Below are 20221 nucleotides of genomic sequence, written 5' to 3' on the forward strand. Positions count from 1 at the left end.
AAACAAATGTATAGTATAATGCAATGTAAGTCTGCCAAATGCGTAAATGTAAATAACATTGTTTGAGTAGCTGTTTTGTGAATATTATAATGATAACTGTTTACCGTTAATGCTGGTATGAATCTGCATATTATCACATCTAAAGTTGGGTATTAGCCGTTATTAAACATTTTTATTTTAAACATAATTATAGTTTGCCTGCAGATGCTCTGGTAAAACCGCATCGGATGTGCTCGTGCTTATTGACACGAGATATTACTTTGCCTTTATATACTGTTTTTTTCGTGCCGTTTTCTTAATAAAATATACAAAACATTGCTTTAAAACACCGTTTTAGTGGGTATTTAGGTGAACACTTGTGCAGTGTGCGCATGTCAGCAAATTAAATCAGATTCGAAGCTTGTCATAAAAACACACACATCAATCAGATCACCTTTCATGTAAACAATACATTCAGTTTGCACAATCTGAACGAATTTATTCCGATGTGTCCATGAATACGTAACTAATGTAACTCAAATCTACCTCTTATAATATGCTTTGTGCATTTGAAGAGAATGACAATAACGTTCAATAGTAGGCTACAAGGAAAATCCCCAAAAAGCATTAAGGAGTTCACTTATGGATACTTACTGGATGTTGATTTTTCTCTTTTTTCCAATTTCAGGTGGCAGTGAGGTGAGGGGACAGAGGTGAGTCTGGTTTTCAATGATGTTGTTTGGTCTTTCTCTGAGGCATCTCCTGCAGTGACCAGTGACTGCCCACTTTCTACATCCTTGCTACTGGCCGACTCCACAGTCAAAACCTGCAAAGACCATTATAAATTAATATCAAAAGTGTAAGGTCCATCTGTGTAGGATTTTAGTCTACATTCATAAATTATTTTTCATGATGAGTTCATGTAAAATAATGAGAAACTCATATAAATAAGTTTCTTTTCTAAATCTGATCCTCACTTGTAAAAAAGTGTACCCAGCCTTAAGGGGTGTGGTAAAAGTTGTGAAGGTGCTACCCACATGCAATGTAGACAATGATTTGAGACGACATTCGCTACATTCTCACATTTACCGCCTCCAATTATGAAACATGTTGGGAAAAATTATTGGCAAAGAAAAATCTAAGTAAAAAAATGTTTAAGTATACATGCAAATTTTAGTAAACAAGACAATTCCACTGCAGGAAATTTAGGGTGGTACTCGGTGTGTTTCCACCACAGGAACCAGGGTCTAAATAAAGTTCTGTGCAAAACTCTGCCCCTCAGAAAGTAAGACAGTACTTTTTTTAAAGTTCAGGAACTTTTAGGGATGGAATTTAGGCGCTGAACATGCTGATTGGTTGAGTTCACGCAGCATTTGGATTGGTTGACTCTACGCAGCATTGTACATTTAAGTGTCACATTGTACATTTAAGATTGTCCGTTGCTTTGTGTGATGTTATTGTTTTACATCACTGTGCCCTCCTGGACTGGGAGGAGCAGTAGGACACAGTCCTAAGTCACCTGACTAATTTGCCTAGTCTCCTCGGGACTTTAGACCGCGATCGAAATGCAGACAGCAACACGTCTGGTGGGGAATGTTCCTGGGAAAACAGTTTCGGGGACAAATTGTTTCGGGTAATTTTGGGTAGTAACGTGGCTAATGCAAAAACGAATTAGGAAAAATGACACATGTCAGAAGATATCAGTCAATGAAGCAGTGTGCCGTTCCCATCTGTTTCAGTTGTATCTGCGGTGATCAATTTTTGATTAATTCTAAAAATTCTGCGTTGCCTTTCAATATGTTATTTGTATCCACATGTAGACTTTATTGAAAGTATTGGTGCGGTCTTTCTCCGCTCTATCATGTCTGAAATTCAGCTGATCATGTAGCCTGTATTAGATTGTTTTTCTCCACTGAAACAAAATTGAGCATTTTCACTTACGCCTACCTCTGGCTAGGTGTGAGATTTAGTCTCAGATGTTCACTAAGCTTTTGTGTTGAAATAAGTAGAAAGTCTACGCAGGATTTAAGGCGCATGTTATGTCCAGACAAGGCTTATGACCAGCTACACTGCGTTCCAAATTATTATGCAAATGATATCTTTCTCTGGTTTTCCTAATTTGTCGATGCAAATGACAGTCAGTATAATTTTCAAGTAATCAACAGTTAGGGTACATTTGGAATTTTATTGAACAAACCTCCCACTGACAACAGTATTTATTTAAAAAATGAAAAACTCAAAATGCACTGTTCCAAATTATTATGCACAACAGAGTTTGAAAACATTTCATAGGTTGTAAAAAACTGAAAATGGTCATTTGTTGAATTTGCAGCATCAGGAGGTCATATTTACTGAAATCAAAAGCTATTTCAATCAAAAACATCCTAACAGGGCAAGTTACATGTTAACATAGGACCCCTTCTTTGATATCACCTTCACAATTCTTGTATCCATTGAACTTGTGAGTTTTTGGATAGTTTCTGATTGAATTTCTTTGCAGGATGTCAGAATAGCCTCCCAGAGCTGCTGTTTTGATGCTAACTGCCTCCCACCATCATAGATCTTTCGCTTGAGGATGCTCCAAAGGTTCTCAATAGGGTTGAGGTCAGGGGAGGATGGTGGCCACACCATGAGTTTCTCTCCTTTTATGCCCATAGCAGCCAATGACACAGAGGTATTCTTTGCAGCATGAGATGGTGCATTGTCATGCATGAAGATGATTTTGCTACGGAAGGCATGGTTCTTCTTTTTGTACCATGGAAGAAAGTGCTCAGTCAGAAACTCTACATACCTTGCAGAGTTCATTTTCACACCTTCAGGGACCCTAAAGGGGCCCACCAGCTGTCTCCCCATGATTCCAGCCCAAAACATGACTCTGCCACCTCCTTGCTGACGTCGCAGCCTTGTTGGGACATGGTGGCCATCCACCAACCATCCACTACTCCATCCATCTGGACCATCCAGGGTTGCACGGCACTCATCAGTAAACAAGACTGTTTGAAAATTAGTCTTCATGTATGTGTGGGCCCACTGCAACCGTTTCTGCTTGTGAGCATTGGTTAGGGGTGGCCGAATAGTAGGTTTATGCACAACTGCAAGCATCTGGAGGATCCTACACCTTGAGGTTTTCGGGACTCCCGAGGCACCAGCAGCTTCAAATACCTGTTTGCTGCTTTGCAATGGCATTTTTGCAGCTGCTCTCTTAATCCGATGAATTTGTCTGGAAGAAACCTTCCTCATTCTGCCTTTATCTGCACGAACCCTTCTGTGCTCTGAATCAGCCACAAATCTCTTCACAGTACGATGATCTCGCTTAAGTTTTCGTGAAATATCTAATGTTTTCATACCTTGTCCAAGACATTGCACTATTTGACGCTTTTCGGCAGCAGACAGATCCTTTTTCTTTCCCATATTGCTTGAAACCTGTGGCCTGCTTAATAATGTGGAACGTCCTTCTTAAGTAGTTTTCCTTTAATTGGGCTCACCTGGCAAACTACTTATCACAGGTGTCTGAGATTGATTTCAGTGATCCAAAGAGCACTGAGACACAATACCATCCATAAGTTTAATTGAACAATATAAAATTAAATGTTTACGACACTTAAATCCAATTTGCATAATAATTTGGAACGCAGTGTATATGTCCAGTTAGTGGAAATGGCCCCAGACCTTTAATCTGAAGGTCTGGCAATACGCGACTAAGTATGACATTACGCACCTCCACTTCTGGATCCAAATACTCTATCAGATGCTATAGGCAACAATAAAAAATCTTATTAAACTCATGGTGTGCTGTAAAATAACCTGATCCTAACCTCCATAGTGACGTCCCTGATGGAGAGACAGCGAATCATTTTCTTTGAATTACTGAAATACTGATTTAAAAGATTCCATAAGCCTGGAGACTGCAGTGTACAACTGCTTGCTGTCGCAGCAGTTCCTATTATCCATCATGTTACCTATTAGCTGTGAATGGGCATTTTAGAACGAGAAACAACTGTAATGTATCTCAAAGAAGAGAAAGGGAATTCTACCAGCGCATCAAACAACTAGGTCTTCAATGAATGCAAGATTTGAAATGTCACACCAGCCATATGGAAACACTGGATAAAAACAGCTTTACAAAGACATCCCCACCAGCAAGAAAAAAATGTTTGATCCCAGTGCTCAATGGACCACAACACAAATGGGAGATGCACACAGATCGGCTCGTGTTTAACATTAGGGAAATTTTTTAAACAGACAACAAAGCATAATACGAGGCCAGGAAGAAAGAACGTCAGTACGGGACGGTACGTGGACAACCGAACACCAAACAACTCTTCCCATGAGGTCTTGTCCTGGCTGTCTGCGCCCCTAGTCAAATGCATCCTTATATAGGGCCGGTAATGGATCAGGCATACGTTTCAGCTGTAACAGAAAACTAGACATGTAGGCTGAATGGCATACTTAATGAGTAGGTACTCAATTTCAGAACGTACCTACTTAACGAGGGCCAAATGGGTACGTACTCTTTTGCCTGAATGGGTGTAGTATGAATGCGATCGGCCGTCGTACGCCATATTGACGTGATCATGTGATGTAATTCTTCTTCTGTTCCTTTTCAATGGCGGGTGGATATCAACTTACGTTTGAGGTGCATATCCGCCAGGACTGGAGTGTGGGCCATAGATTTGCCATGTGATGTAATGACAAGCGCAACAACTTAAGTTATGAGAGACAAGTTGCATTAACAATGTAACATGGGTTTTGTACAAGTAAACAACACATGAAACAAAGCTTTCAAATTTCTTCAAGTACAGCACATTCAGAGCTTTTTATTTTCATGTATTTTCATTTTTACCCTGTAGGGGCTATATGCTTTTGATAAAAGTAAACAATTAAAAGGAATACAACAGCTTTGTGATTTTGCAATGCGTTTTCTCAGTTAAATTTTGGCAATAACAGGCCCATCCACACTTCCCATTGTGAAGAATGATTATGCCAATGGAATGTTGTTTTTGTAACAGAAACATGCTTGACTGTAAACTGCTGCAAATTATTATTTTGTCTGTATTCTGCCTATTGGTTGATGTCTCTCACATAGATACATTGCTCCAATATGCATTATGTTGTAGTATTAAGAACAACCTGAGTAAATCTCTTCTGTGGTGTTTTTATGTGCCAAGTATGTTTCAACACGGACGTTATCCAAATGTTATCAGACCACGCTCTCGTTTAACTTTCACTTTCTCCACATCTGTTCTTTTCTTTCCTTGTCCATAAAACCACCATTTTTACACGTCTCTTGATTTTTCGTTTGGATACACAAGTAATTTTATTTTAGTAATTAATTGGTTTAGGGATTATTTGTGTTTTGTAATTATTTGTTTATGAAAGGTGATTAGAAAGCTGAATTGTGCCAAAGTGTATCCATTAAAACCACCTGTTTAAAATGATCCTGTGAATAATTATCTTGTATTTTGTTATATCTGTGAGTTAAAAAAAAACATTTAAGCAATATATAATATTGTAAAGGGCAAATATACAGTACATATAAAACACAAACGTAAATAAACTGCTGAAAAAAAGCTCAATATTAATGCTTCGTAATTAAATTCTATGAATTAAAACTATGCACAATATAAAACACGGTCAATTTAAGAACAAAGCAAGGTCAATGTTAATGTTACATTAGCTTTACAATAATTAACAACATATTTAATTGTACATGAAAGTCAGCTGAGACTGCTGTGCATGGTATTCTGTCCTGTGGGCTCATGGGATAAACAGCATCTCAAGTATCCGTCGCTGAGTACTTCTAAATCTGGGCGTAACCAGTAAGCCATCCGGGAATTTCTCGGCTACTCTTTTATGAATACTGACGATTCGGACATACTAGTACACTGTTCAAGTACTGTTTCTTCTACTACATACTAGGTAAATAGGCATATTCGGACACAACATTAGTATACGTACGTCCAAATCTTGCAAGAAATAGTCCACCACCAGGGTATTTCTCGCCTACCGTTTTGTGAATACTGACGATTCGGACATACTATTCATTCGCCTACTGCTTTTTGCCTACTATATTGTAAAGAAGTATGCAATTTCGGATTCAGCCGTAGTGTATTTACTGCCACCAGAGTTAGGGGACATAACATTAGCACACATGGAAACAGTCAGACCTGTGTGATTTGACCCAGGTAGCCTACATCTCTACTTCAGCATGTGAGGGTATGAAAGAGAGAGACAAAATGAGAAAAAGCCATTTTTTTGGGACAAGACAGGTGCAAGGAGAGACAAACACAGACACTCAAATTCATCTTCAAATATTCACACACACATTCATCACTACGGAGCAGTTCAGCAACCCAGTAATTCTTGTGACCTCAGGTCAGCAGGTTAAACTCTCAAATCAAAGGTCACTGCAGGCAGCTAATCCTCCAGGTGTGTGTTGGATAAAGACCAGCAGCTGAAGACAAACACACACTCTCTTTTAGTGTTGTCAAAAGTACCGGTACTTCGGGTCCAAGTCGGTACCTAAAAATAAAAAAGTTGTCGGTACCTCATTTTCATAAGACCCGGTACCACCGACGTACCGGGTCAACCGGGTACTGATGCTCTGTCTGACAGGTTGTCAGTCGGAAACTTTTCATAGACGCAATAAGACGTGATGAGCGGATAAGCGCGGCTCCGATCCACAAGAGATGCGCGCAGAAATACTTCAGATTAAAGTCATATCACGAAGAAAACAAACAAGTGTCCTTATTAACCATTTAATGCTTTTATAACTGTAATGGGGTAAAATAAATGGGATGACAGGATGGGGTTTACAGTACCTATTTTATATAGGCCTATCTGAAATCTATGTGCTAGAAAACTAGCATACTAACTGTATGACTAGCAATGTGTATGTCTTGGATAGATAACTCTATTAGGTTTAAAAAGCCACATTTAAACTAAAGAAAAATCTATCTGTTGCATTTATTATTTTAATATACAGTTACCTTAATGTAAGTAATCTTGTGTAAATGCAGTATAAAAACTGAGGTTTGTTTTAATATTGCATATGCATGTTTGTTCAGTCAGTTGACTTACTGAAGTTTATTCTATTTGTCTTCTACAGCAGCAGACTGAGGAGGATGTTCATCAGCATCAAAGACCCCAGTGAGCACACAACCGTTTCAGCAACAATTAACTTATACTTCATGTATACAAAATGGCATTGCTTTCTATACATTTATATTAACAATGAGCTTTATTAATAAAATTGTGTTTCAATTAGCATGTACTGGTGTTTTGCTTTGGTACCGAAATTGGTACCGAGAACCGTGGAATTTTACTGGTATTGGTACCGACTACTGAAATTTTGGTACCGTGACAACACTACTCTCTTTGGTGCAAGCATACATGAAATCAAACTGAAAATGTTTCCTTTCTTAAAACATATTTCTGGTTTTATTACGGCCAATTCATTTGTGCATGTTATTTTCAAGAAAAGCTGAACTTCATGTAATAGCATGCTCGTTCTTGTTTTTGGCTGATGTCACTTCCTTATTTTTAACCGCTCTAGCTGCCTGTCATAGAGTTTTTTTTACAATCCAAACAATTCCTTATGGATAAAATGCCTTTTATTAGTTATACTATTTCACTTCATCTCTCAACACGTCACATTCCAGACATAAAGAAGACTTTACTATAAAGCATACTAGTAGTGGCTGACTTAATAAAATAAAAAAAATCTGAAAGTAAAATTTGTCATCATTTATTCACCTTAATAATTGACTCTTCTGTGGAACACAATATGAGAGATTTTAAGAAATGTCTCAGGGGTTTGTGTCCATTTAAATAAAGTAAATGGGGTCAAATATTATTTTGTTACCAACTTCTGCAGAAGGAAGAAAATCATACAGGTTTGGAATGACAAGGGGGAGTAAACGATGAAATTTTTTGGGTAAACTATGTTTTTTTTCAATTTTATTCTATTAATAGTGAATAAAGACAAGGAAGGACTAATCATGAACTATGATGTGCCAGCCTTAAACATTAACAATTGCGGTGACTACCTAAGGACTCTCTGTCATGGAACTGACAGGAAACAGAACCCAAGTGCAGACAGCTCTCAACAACAACAACAAAAAACATTCTATTGACAGAGGAAAAACATAACTAAAAATCCCTTGAGGAAACCAAGAACAATATACTTGACAAAATAAAACTTGACTAAACCTTAACTTTAAGACAGCCCAGGACAAGACGGGGATGAAGACAAACGATCCAGCACATGACAGCAAACACAAGGGCATTAAATAGGAGAGGAACAAAAGAGGCATAACGAGTGCAACAGGTGAAGGGCGTGAACTGATAATGGTATTAATGAATAAGGAAACAAGGGGGCGGGGCTAAGACGCAGGACGGGAGAGCACAAGGCACAATCAATGGCCATGTGCCTCCAAAACAAACACGAGAAATGGGGCTGCCATGATCTCGTCGGCCAGGGGTGCATTTCCCGAACAACGACATAACTTGCTGGTTAACCAGCATAGTACGATGCATCGTTTGAGAAACGAACTAGCTACTCACGACTGTTTCCCGAAAACATAGCAACTTTGTCGCATATCTGGGGTGTATTCCAGAAAGCAGGGTTAATTTACCGTCAGCTAAACCCTGATCTCTCGGTTGATTAACCCAAACCTTGCTTACTCGGGGTATGTCGGTTCCAAATCACCTGAGAAGAGTTAGTTTAATCAACCTCCCGAAAGATACCCATACGCGCGCTCACAGAAACAACATGAAGACATTGTCAATGGATCATAGATTTCACGAGTCACCATGGAAACGGCCGGGAAGCTTAAAGTTTTTGACTGTAAAACACAGACTTAAATCTGCATCACTGTATAAAGTGCGGGATAAAAATCATAAAAATAAATTATTTAGGTTATGTGTTTATAAAACTATAAACGCTATAAATTAATTATTTAATTAAATATATAAATATTTAAACTATATGCACTATTTTTATACTATAATATTTAAAATATATACTCATCATGGCTATCTTTGTTACATAAACTGTAGATTTGTTGAGATGTTTGTAACTGTAATTTTAACGTGTTTACCATGGTATTTTACCAAAAATGTGTTGTGTATATATGTATGACATTGGTAATTTTGAAGGCAGTATTAAACCACTTTTTTGTTCCTTCTCTGTATGTTCCTTAAAAAATATACCTTTATTTGGTTTTCTGAAAACTGACTTTGCATTGTATCAGCTTTATTTGCAACAGTTGCTGATGTAGTCATATTAATGGAGACTCTTTTAATTCTAGAAACTACTACATTGGTCATAATTTTGGGAAAAAAATTGTGCAATGCTGTTCAGTACACTACACTATGTATGATAATTAATTTACAGCAGAGGATGAAGGTCTGCTGTGACATGAGGTAGAGATTTAAAAAGTGTATGGCCTAGTCATATATACATAATAATCATGTAGCCTTTATATATCCCTTTCAAATACACATACATTTCGTATTTTTGTTTGTTTCTTTTGACTTTGTTTGCTAAAAGGCCATGGCTTTCCAAATGTTAAAAGAGGTGGAAACGGCCTATCCTGAAAGGCTAATTGTAATTTGGAGAAAGGCCTTTCAATACTAAACTGTAGGAGGAGGCTGATGATCAGAAAGACATTTTAATGGAATACAGTCAGTATGAAAAACCTTAAGTCTAAGTTTTTTTATATATTTTTTATGTAAATGGATTTAAAATTATAATAAGAATTTAAATATGTGAACAATATGCCATGGTAATCCCATTGGGGGTCACCTAATAAAGCCTTGGAAACCTGCCAGCCTGGGAATTGAATTTGCACCCTTTGAAGTTTTAAATCTGGCTCTCTAACCATTAGGCCACAACTAACCTGGACCCAATGCATCAAATATTGCATAATAAGTGAACAAGAGTAATGATATGCAATCCTCAGGAGTTAAAATACTTCACTATTAACATCCTTTAACTGTTGGAAATTGTAAGATGTGTATATTTATCCAGTGATATTTGGAGATGTTTTAATAAACCTAATTCAAAGTATATACAATATTTGATATAAATAGCCTACATAAAGTTTAACAATAACAGTTTATTAACATTATTTTATTTAAAGATGATTTCATTTTAAAAGGTTAAATAATAAAGTTAATTAAAAAATTAGTTGTGAATGCTAAATTGCGATGGGTGAGATTGGAAATGTAATTGTAATATTGCAAAATTGTAAAATTATAATATATTATAGGTAATTTGTGCTTCCACGCCCACTTGATGCTCATCAAAAACACACACATGCGCAGACAACCCCTAAAGCTTAGTAACATTTCCTTAAAATGAACTAACCCTGGAACATAACCTGCTCCGGAGCAGGTTATCTTCAGAGAGTAAGTTGCTATGGTTACTTGCATACCCTGAAAGTTATCTCCGTTTTTGTAACCGAAAGTTGGGTTTATCCGCTAACTGACCCTTAAACTTACCCGGGTATGTCACATAACCAGCTTTCTGGAATACACCCCTGTTGTTTGAACCACGTTGGTTCAACAACATAGTTGATGACGTCATATAGGTGGTGGAGTAATACCGTCTTCTAATTAATCCGTTTGGATCAATTAAATGTCATATTATTGCTGTAAATAATTTACACTGCATCTGAAAACTATTTTTGTGATCGTATTTATGCTCCCTAATGTTTATTTCATGATATTTAACTCATTCATAACTTTCCTCTTATGTAACTCCGCCCAGGGATTCCCCAGGGTAGCAGTAGTTCCAAGCGCATGCGCACTTTTAAAAATAACAACGCTTCTATTTTCTTGACAAACTAAAAGATGTACAATTAAATTTGTATATTTCGAAGGATGGATATAGAATACACTGCATGTTGCTTGTTTACCTTGCTCAAAAGCATGATGTATGTAAGCCTACATGTCATAATAATAAGGAACTATGCTTCTAACCACAGCTCTAGATCTGTAGCTCCAACCACACAACTTTGCGATGCTGCTTGCGATTGATCGTTTTAACAGAGCACTGCTGCCACCTGCTGGACACAATATTTATAGTTATAGAGTTATAGTGTTTCAGGCATTTGGCATCAAACTCGCTGAGAACTAGAGGGTTTGCCACCATGGACATGTGTGTCAACTTAACTAACTTAATTAACATGTTTGACAATGTTACAAATAGTATATTACTACATCTTTACTATGTATATGGTGTAAAATACTTGAACTTTCCAAACATGAATCGCTTTCCCGCTCATTCTGTTTCACAACTCCTTCCTGGTGGAACATTCTTCCTAACTCAGTCCGGTCAACCACATCTCTCACAACATTCAAAAAACTACTTAAAACCCATCTCTTCTGTGAATACTTGACAGACAAATGAAAAAAAACTAACCCTCTCTCTTTCTCTCAACAGGTAGTGGTCTAGCTTTTGTTGAAACTAGTAACTTAGCACCTATTGTATTATTGCTCCTGTATGACATATCGCTTATTGCTCCCTGAACTCTAAGTCGCTTTGGATAAAAGCGTCTGCTAAATGACAATGTAAATGTAAATGAATACATACTAGTCTATAACCGTTGCTCTGACATGACTGTAGTTTCACCTGAAAGATAAAGTGACTACAGAAGCAGGCATTTTTATAAAATTCCACTGATCTTTTGACACATAAGACATCTTGGTAGCATAAATACATACTGCAAGTTTCATAGCTTAAAACATCCTCTGTATCAATATCAAAGCATTTATGTAATCCTTCTCCAGAAAAAAAAGTAAAATGACTGGATATGTGACGTCACATGGCAAATTCATTTATATGATCTGCCTACCAGGGGCAGTTCTAGGGTGTGGATATCCAGGGCTTAAAGAGATAGTTCACCCAAAAATGTAATATTCTGTAACCATTTACTCACCCTAAAATTGTTCCAAACCTGTTTAAATTCTGTTGTCCTGTTCAACACAAATAAAGGTATTTGGAAGAAAGTTGGCAATTGTCAGTTATGGGGCACCATTACCATAGTAGAAAAAATTAGTGTATACATTTTTTGTTCTATTTTGAAGAATGTAAGAAAGCAAACAGTTCTGGGGCACCTTTACTACCATTGTAATTTACCATTATCCTACTAGTTGATGGTGCCCCAGAACTAAAAATGGCTAAATTTCTTCCAAATAATTTCCATTGTGTTCAACAAAACAAACTAATATATACAGGTTTGGAACAACTTGAGGGTGAGTAAATAATGATACATCTTTTTTTCTGGGTGAACTTTAACCCAGGGACATCCATGTAAGTGTCAGAATACACAGAAAACAAATGTTACATTGGCTAAGTGGCATTATTTTTGACAGAGATAAGTCTTTTAGTCTTACAAATTCACGAAGTCACTCTGCATTAAACCGAAAACATTCATCCACAATCATTCTTAATGATGCTCTCTGCTGGTATAACACAATCAAACTCACTGAAAACCAAGCTGTAATAACCTGTCAAATTATGAAGCTGTCAACAGATTATCATATTACATTTACATTAGGCATTTAGCAGACGCTTTTATCCAAAGCATACTACGCATGATTTGTCCTTTTTGTGAGAACAAAGATAAATATTCAGTGGTGAGAGCATGGCGCTAGCAATGCCAAGGTCATGGGTTCGATCCCAGAGATTGCACTTACTTAGAAACAAATGTATAGTAGTAATGCAATGTAAGTCGCTTTGGAGAAAAGCGTCTGCCAAATGTAAATATTCTGAAAACTCTTCAGCCATTCAACATCAACATTTTTATAGGCTACCCTATTTATACAAACATTCACATACATACATTACTCATTAGTCTTATAACATTACTTAACAATATTTATGTATTATAACACATAAAGGTGTCACGGACTCAGCCATGCAGCCGACCACGACCCCTGCACCAGATCCCACACTCACCAGACTTTTGAATGCACTTTGCCATTAGACTTAATTTCCCAACATCCCATTCACCCCACCAGCCATCTGATTATCTCCCGCACCTGTTCTACATTCACTCATCAACCTATATTCTCTACTCCAGTGGTCACCAACCCTGCTCCTAGAGATCGACCGTCCTGAAGATTTCAGCTTTAACCCCAATCAAACACACCTGAACTATCTAATCAAGGTGTTCAGGTTTGCTTGATAATTACAGACAGGTGTGCTGAAGCAGGGTTGGAGCTGCAGTCTGCAGGACGGTCGATCTCCAGGAGCAGGGTTGGTGACCACTGCTCTACTCCAATGGTTCTCAAACTTTTCAGATCAAGTACCACCTTTAATAAAATTAGTTGTTCCAAGTACCACCTAATGACCACTATAGAAAACACATAAATAAACACTCAAATTAATAGAGCTGAGAATCTTTAATGCCTCATGATTAGATACACCTCCTCCAATTCTAATGTATTATTAATAATACAAACACTTTTTTAAGATGTTTTCAAACTAAAGAACATGTTTATTTTCTTTTTTTTGCAAGTTAGTCAGAAGTAGTAGTGGACACAAAACACTTTTCTGTAGTGCACTGTAAACAGGGCTCTGTAAATTACTCTTATGGGGGATTTATTAGCTTTGTGGGGACATGAAAAAGACTACAAAGCTATATTAAAGACAGACAATGTGGAAATAATATTTAACACGGAAGATAAGTATAAATATATGCATAAACATGCAGAGCACAGCTGTATATAACAAACAGAGATCTAGAGATTAGATTATAGTTGTGTTATAAGGAAGGTGGTGATTATAGGGTCTGTTTTACTGTAAGTCTATCTCATTTTACTTTCTATTAGACTCACTGTCGTGTCACGTACCACTAGGGGTCTCTTCGAGTACCATAGTTTGAGAACCACTGCTCTACTCTATATGTACTCACCATAGTCACTAGTTCATTGTCAGGTCTTAACGTTATGTTTATTCCCTGATCCTGTGGATTTACTTGCCTGTTACCTGTTCAAGCCCGTCGCCAAGGGACAGTGCCCGCCCAAACAATTCAACGAGCCTCCCCCCAGTCTCACCCACTGAACAAACTTTTGTGTATTTTACAGTTTATGTATTGCATTACAGTCCTTCACGTTCACTATGCTCTCAAGGCTCCGGTCAGCTGGTAATACCTAGAATTTCGAAATCAAGTGCAGGTGGTAGATCCTTTCCTATCTAGAGCCTAAACTTTGGAACAGTCTTCCTAGTACTGTGCAGGAGGCAGACACACTCTGTCAGTTTAAATCTAGATTAAAGACGCATCTCTTCAACCTTGCATGCACAACACTTCTATAAAACAAATCCTCTAAGGAATTGTTAGGCTGCATTAATTAGATCAACCGGAACCAGGAATACTTCCTATAACAACTGATGCACTTGTTGCATCAAAGAGTGTTGAACAGTATTATGCTCTCAGTTATCTTTTCTCATTGTTCCGAGGTTACCATAGCGAGTAGGATGCAGTCCGTAACCAGACCAGATGGTAGACCTGAAAGAGGGAAGCGGTGACCCGACATGTCCTCACTACGAAACTGCAACTGAGATTAGCTATTAGAATATTTGTCATGGCTCTGCTTCCTTAGTCATGTTTTTCTTGGTCCTGTAGCAGAGCCATGACAAGGTCTTTGGTTATGTGTGGAGAGAAACTTATTATTGTCCTTTTGACAATAATATACGTTCTCTCCAGTGTCTTGTCATTGGCCCCGCTCCTCTCGTTTCCTTGTGATCTTTCCCTGAGTGTTTGATTAACCACACCTGCCCCATGTCGTTATCCCTCGTTTGTCTTCCCTTTATATACCCTCATGTTTCTTTGTCCTGTGCTCGTGTATTACGTTGTGGTGTTCTGGATTGTATTGGATTGGATTGGATTGGATTGGATTGTGTTGTGTTCCTGTTCGTGCGCTTACCCGTGTTCCTGGTCCTTGCCTGTTCGTGTTTTGTGAGTTTTGTGCCTTGTATTATTTTAAGACGTTTGGTCGTGTCCTTGAGTTTAGTTTATTTGTCTTGTTTTCATTTTTGCCCCCTCGTGGGAAGTCTTTTGTTTTATTTATATTTCTTAGTTCTGTTTTCCCCCATTGTGGGTGTTTCTGTTCTGTTTTGTGTTAAATAAATATATTTGTTAACCCCTTCACTGCCTGCCTGCGCTTGGGTTCTTCTGCCAGTCCGTGACAATATTAATGATAATCTTAAACCTATTATCTACCTTTCTACTTTGTTTATTTTCTTTTTATTTAGCCTAGTTGTGCAAGCACTGTCAAGCTTGTAGAGATGCTGCAGTTTTTGCCAAAGGGGAACTGGTCCCCCTGGTTGGGCCTGGGTTTTCCCAAGGTTTTTTTCTCCAATGGAGTTTTGGGTTCCTTGCCACTGTTTGAATACTGTTTTGCACTGTTTGCCCAACCGGGGGGCTGCTGACATCAGCTTTAGAATTTCAAGTTTTTGTATTTATTAATATCACTTTAAATGTAACATTCTGCTTAACTTATTTTCTACTCCATATAGGAATTTATAGTCCGTATAATATGTTACCTGTGTTTCTCTTTCCTTTATCTTCTGCTCCGGGTGTTCACGACTTGTTGTGCGTGTGTTCACTACTCTCTGGATGGGTTAAATGCAGAGGTCACATTTCGGGGTATGGGTCACCATATCTGACAAATAGGTCACAATCACAATTCAATTTATATGTGTACTTCTCTGTAATAACACTGCTGTGGGTGTGTGTGTGCATGTGGGTTTTGTGTTCCGTGTGTGTGGGTTTTGTGTGTCTATTTTGTGCACATGTGCATGTGGGTGGGAGTGTATGTACCTGTATGCATGTGTCTGTGTTTCGTGCATGAGTGTTTATGTTCGGTGAGTGTGTGTTGTGTGCCTGTGTTTCATGCGTGTACGCCATGTGAGCATGAGCGTATGTGGTTGCATGTGTTAGTGTGTGTGTGTGTGCAATATATTTATTCTTTATTTTTTTTGCGTGGTATGTGAAATGAGAGTGCATTAATTCAATTTTGGTCAATTTACGCATAAATACCTGTTTTTCACTCGTGTTGCCCTTTGAATGGCTGAGAAGGGGTTAGGTTTGTTGTGGAGTGGGGTAAGGGGCTAATGTTTTTTTTGTAATGCATGTTTGTAAAAACTACTGAAATGTCCTAGTCCTGAATGAATGAATGAATGAGGCATTTATATAGTGCTTTTCTGTGTATTGCTGTACACCCAAAGCGCTTTACAATCATATGAGGGGGGTCTCTCCTCAACCACCACCAGTGTGCAGCATCCACCAAAATAGTCCTGGCCTCTATTAATAATGCGGTGGGGTGCTCGATGTACTAATTCATGATTTCTGTGTTTGTTGTAAATAGTAAATAATATATTTAATATGTCATAATTATGCACAGAGCTGGGTAGTAACGGATTATATGCATGCCGAAGAAGAAAAACAACAGCATCCTGAGGATGGAGGAACGTGAGAGAGGCCGTTTCTCAAAGGGAAGGCTGCATGCAAGGGGGTCACATTTGTAGGCTGTATACATCATAAAGAATGTCTTATTTCAGAATATTAACTGTCATGGCTCTGCTTCCTTTAGTCATGTTTTTCTTGGTCCTGTAGCAGAGCCATGGCAAAGCTTTTGGTTATGTGTGGAGAGAAACATATTATTGTCCTTTTGACAATAATATACGTTCTCTCCAGTGTCTTGTCATTGGCCCCGCTCCTCTCGTTTCCTTGTGATCTTTCCCTGAGTGTTTGATTAACCACACCTGCCCCATGTCGTTATCCCTCGTTTGTCTTGCCTTTATATACCCTCATGTTTCTTTGTCCTGTGCTCGTGTATTACGTTGTGGTGTTCTGGATTGGATTGGATTGGATTGGATTGGATTGGATTGTGTTGTGTTCCTGTTCGTGCGCTTACCCGTGTTCCTGGTCCTTGCCTGTTCGTGTTTTGTGAGTTTTGTGCCTTGTATTATTTTAAGACGTTTGGTCGTGTCCTTGAGTTTAGTTTATTTGTCTTGTTTTCATTTTTGCCCCCTCGTGGGAAGTCTTTTGTTTTATTTATATTTCTTAGTTCTGTTTTCCCCCATTGTGGGTGTTTCTGTTCTGTTTTGTGTTAAATAAATATATTTGTTAACCCCTTCACTGCCTGCCTGCGCTTGGGTTCTTCTGCCAGTCCGTGACAATATTAATGATAATCTTAAACCTATTATCTACCTTTCTACTTTGTTTATTTTCTTTTTATTTAGCCTAGTTGTGCAAGCACTGTCAAGCTTGTAGAGATGCTGCAGTTTTTGCCAAAGGGGAACTGGTCCCCCTGGTTGGGCCTGGGTTTTCCCAAGGTTTTTTTCTCCAATGGAGTTTTGGGTTCCTTGCCACTGTTTGAATACTGTTTTGCACTGTTTGCCCAACCGGGGGGCTGCTGACATCAGCTTTAGAATTTCAAGTTTTTGTATTTATTAATATCACTTTAAATGTAACATTCTGCTTAACTTATTTTCTACTCCATATAGGAATTTATAGTCCGTATAATATGTTACCTGTGTTTCTCTTTCCTTTATCTTCTGCTCCGGGTGTTCACGACTTGTTGTGCGTGTGTTCACTACTCTCTGGATGGGTTAAATGCAGAGGTCACATTTCGGGGTATGGGTCACCATATCTGACAAATAGGTCACAATCACAATTCAATTTATATGTGTACTTCTCTGTAATAACACTGCTGTGGGTGTGTGTGTGCATGTGGGTTTTGTGTTCCGTGTGTGTGGGTTTTGTGTGTCTATTTTGTGCACATGTGCATGTGGGTGGGAGTGTATGTACCTGTATGCATGTGTCTGTGTTTCGTGCATGAGTGTTTATGTTCGGTGAGTGTGTGTTGTGTGCCTGTGTTTCATGCGTGTACGCCATGTGAGCATGAGCGTATGTGGTTGCATGTGTTAGTGTGTGTGTGTGTGCAATATATTTATTCTTTATTTTTTTTGCGTGGTATGTGAAATGAGAGTGCATTAATTCAATTTTGGTCAATTTACGCATAAATACCTGTTTTTCACTCGTGTTGCCCTTTGAATGGCTGAGAAGGGGTTAGGTTTGTTGTGGAGTGGGGTAAGGGGCTAATGTTTTTTTTGTAATGCATGTTTGTAAAAACTACTGAAATGTCCTAGTCCTGAATGAATGAATGAATGAGGCATTTATATAGTGCTTTTCTGTGTATTGCTGTACACCCAAAGCGCTTTACAATCATATGAGGGGGGTCTCTCCTCAACCACCACCAGTGTGCAGCATCCACCAAAATAGTCCTGGCCTCTATTAATAATGCGGTGGGGTGCTCGATGTACTAATTCATGATTTCTGTGTTTGTTGTAAATAGTAAATAATATATTTAATATGTCATAATTATGCACAGAGCTGGGTAGTAACGGATTATATGCATGCCGAAGAAGAAAAACAACAGCATCCTGAGGATGGAGGAACGTGAGAGAGGCCGTTTCTCAAAGGGAAGGCTGCATGCAAGGGGGTCACATTTGTAGGCTGTATACATCATAAAGAATGTCTTATTTCAGAATATTAACTGTCATGGCTCTGCTTCCTTTAGTCATGTTTTTCTTGGTCCTGTAGCAGAGCCATGGCAAAACCTTTGGTTATGTGTGGAGGGAAACATATTATTGTCCTTTTGACAATAATGTGCGTTCTCTCCAGTGTCTCGTCATTGGCACCGCCCCTCTCGTTTCTTGTATTGTTTTCCTCTCGCGTCTTATGTTCCACACCTGCCCTCGCTCGTTATCCCTCGTTTGTCTTCCCTTTAAATACCCTCTTGTTTCTTTGTCTTGTGTTCGTGGATTATGTGTGTATGCATGTGTACTTCGTTCGTGTGCTCCTTGTCTCGTAAGTCCAGCCTTGTGTTTTGATGTTTTGACGTTTGGTCGTGTTAGTTCTTGTTATTTTGGTCCTGCTGTTTTTACCCCCTCGTGGGAAGTACTTTTGTTTCTATTTTTATATTTAGTTCAGTCTTCGTTACCTCATTGTGGGTTTTTGTTTTGTGTTTATTTGTTATTAATAAATATCTGTGTTTAACCCCTTCACCACCGTCTGCCTGCATTTGGGTTCTTTCCTGCCGATCGTGACAGAATCCATGAACCCATCTACGAACCCAGCAGGTATGGACCGTTCCCTGCGAGCCCGCCAGACCCGGTTATTGTTCGGGCTTCGCCAGGGGGATCGGGGGGTACGGGAGTTTGCCCGTACCTTCCTGGATGCGGCGGCAGAGACGGGGTTCGGTGAGAAGGATCTTACCGTAATTTTTAACAGCGGTCTCACCGAACCCCTCAAGCCCAGCGAGATGAGGATGCTGAGTCCCCTGTACTTTGGTGACATGCTCAGGTACGTGGTCAACCGGGACGAACAATGGCCCACTACGCCATCCTGGGTATCCTCTCCGCTGGCTACTGTCCCGGAAGACCTCGTCCTGGCCACCGTGACCTTGGGGGACTCAGCTCTTCCATCCTCCTTTGTCCAGTCCGGTGGTCCAGTCATGCGTCCAGTCCGGTGGTCCAGTCATGCGTCCAGTCCGGTGGTCCAGTCATGCGTCCAGTCCGGTGATCCAGCCGGCGTCCCAGCCGGTGATCCAGCCGGCGTCCCAGCCGGTGATCCAGCCGGCGTCCCAGCCGGTGATCCAGCCGGCGTCCCAGACGGAGATCCAGCCGGCGTCCCAGACGGAGTCCCAGCCAGTACAGCAGCCGGCCTTCCAGCCGGCGTCAAGCCCTGTCCAGCCGGCCTTCCAGCCGGCGTCAAGCCCTGTCCAGCCGGCCTTCCAGCCGGTCCCCAGTCCGGCAGCCAAGCCGGCCCCTGGGAAACTCCCAGGGCCAAGGACTGTCCCCCCCAGGACTCCTCCTAAGTCCCCCAGGACTCCGTGCCCTCGAGCGCAGCCGGGGACTAAGACTGTTCCCCCTTCTCCCCTCCCCCATGGACTGCCTCCCATGAGCCAGTGTTTGGCCCCTCCCCCCCCCTGTTTGTTATTTTTATTGTCTCACTCCGATCCCATGGTTACCTTGTCTTGTCTGCCCCTGATTTTATTTTCTCTGTTCTGCCTTGTCTTGTCTGTCACCCAGTCTGCCTTGTCTCGTCTGTCTACCCCTTGGTGAGCACCTGGAGGTGCTCATTAAAGGGGGGGCTTCTGTCATGGCTCTGCTTCCTTTAGTCATGTTTTTCTTGGTCCTGTAGCAGAGCCATGGCAAAGCCTT

General features: G+C 39.6%; 1 protein-coding gene across 2 annotated transcripts in view; it reads right to left on the minus strand.

The window, feature by feature from the left end:
* The window catches only part of gse1b (Gse1 coiled-coil protein b), a 375321-nt gene that overhangs the window by 267688 nt on the left and 87412 nt on the right, over positions 1–20221 (minus strand). For both annotated transcript variants that reach the window (XM_057347520.1, XM_057347519.1), the window contains exon 2: positions 634–805. In XM_057347520.1, the coding sequence (XP_057203503.1) occupies positions 634–805 (172 nt within the window). The remainder of the gene's footprint in view (positions 1–633; positions 806–20221) is intronic.

Source organism: Triplophysa rosa, linkage group LG12, assembly GCF_024868665.1.
Source record: "Triplophysa rosa linkage group LG12, Trosa_1v2, whole genome shotgun sequence".
NCBI lineage: Eukaryota > Metazoa > Chordata > Actinopteri > Cypriniformes > Nemacheilidae > Triplophysa > Triplophysa rosa.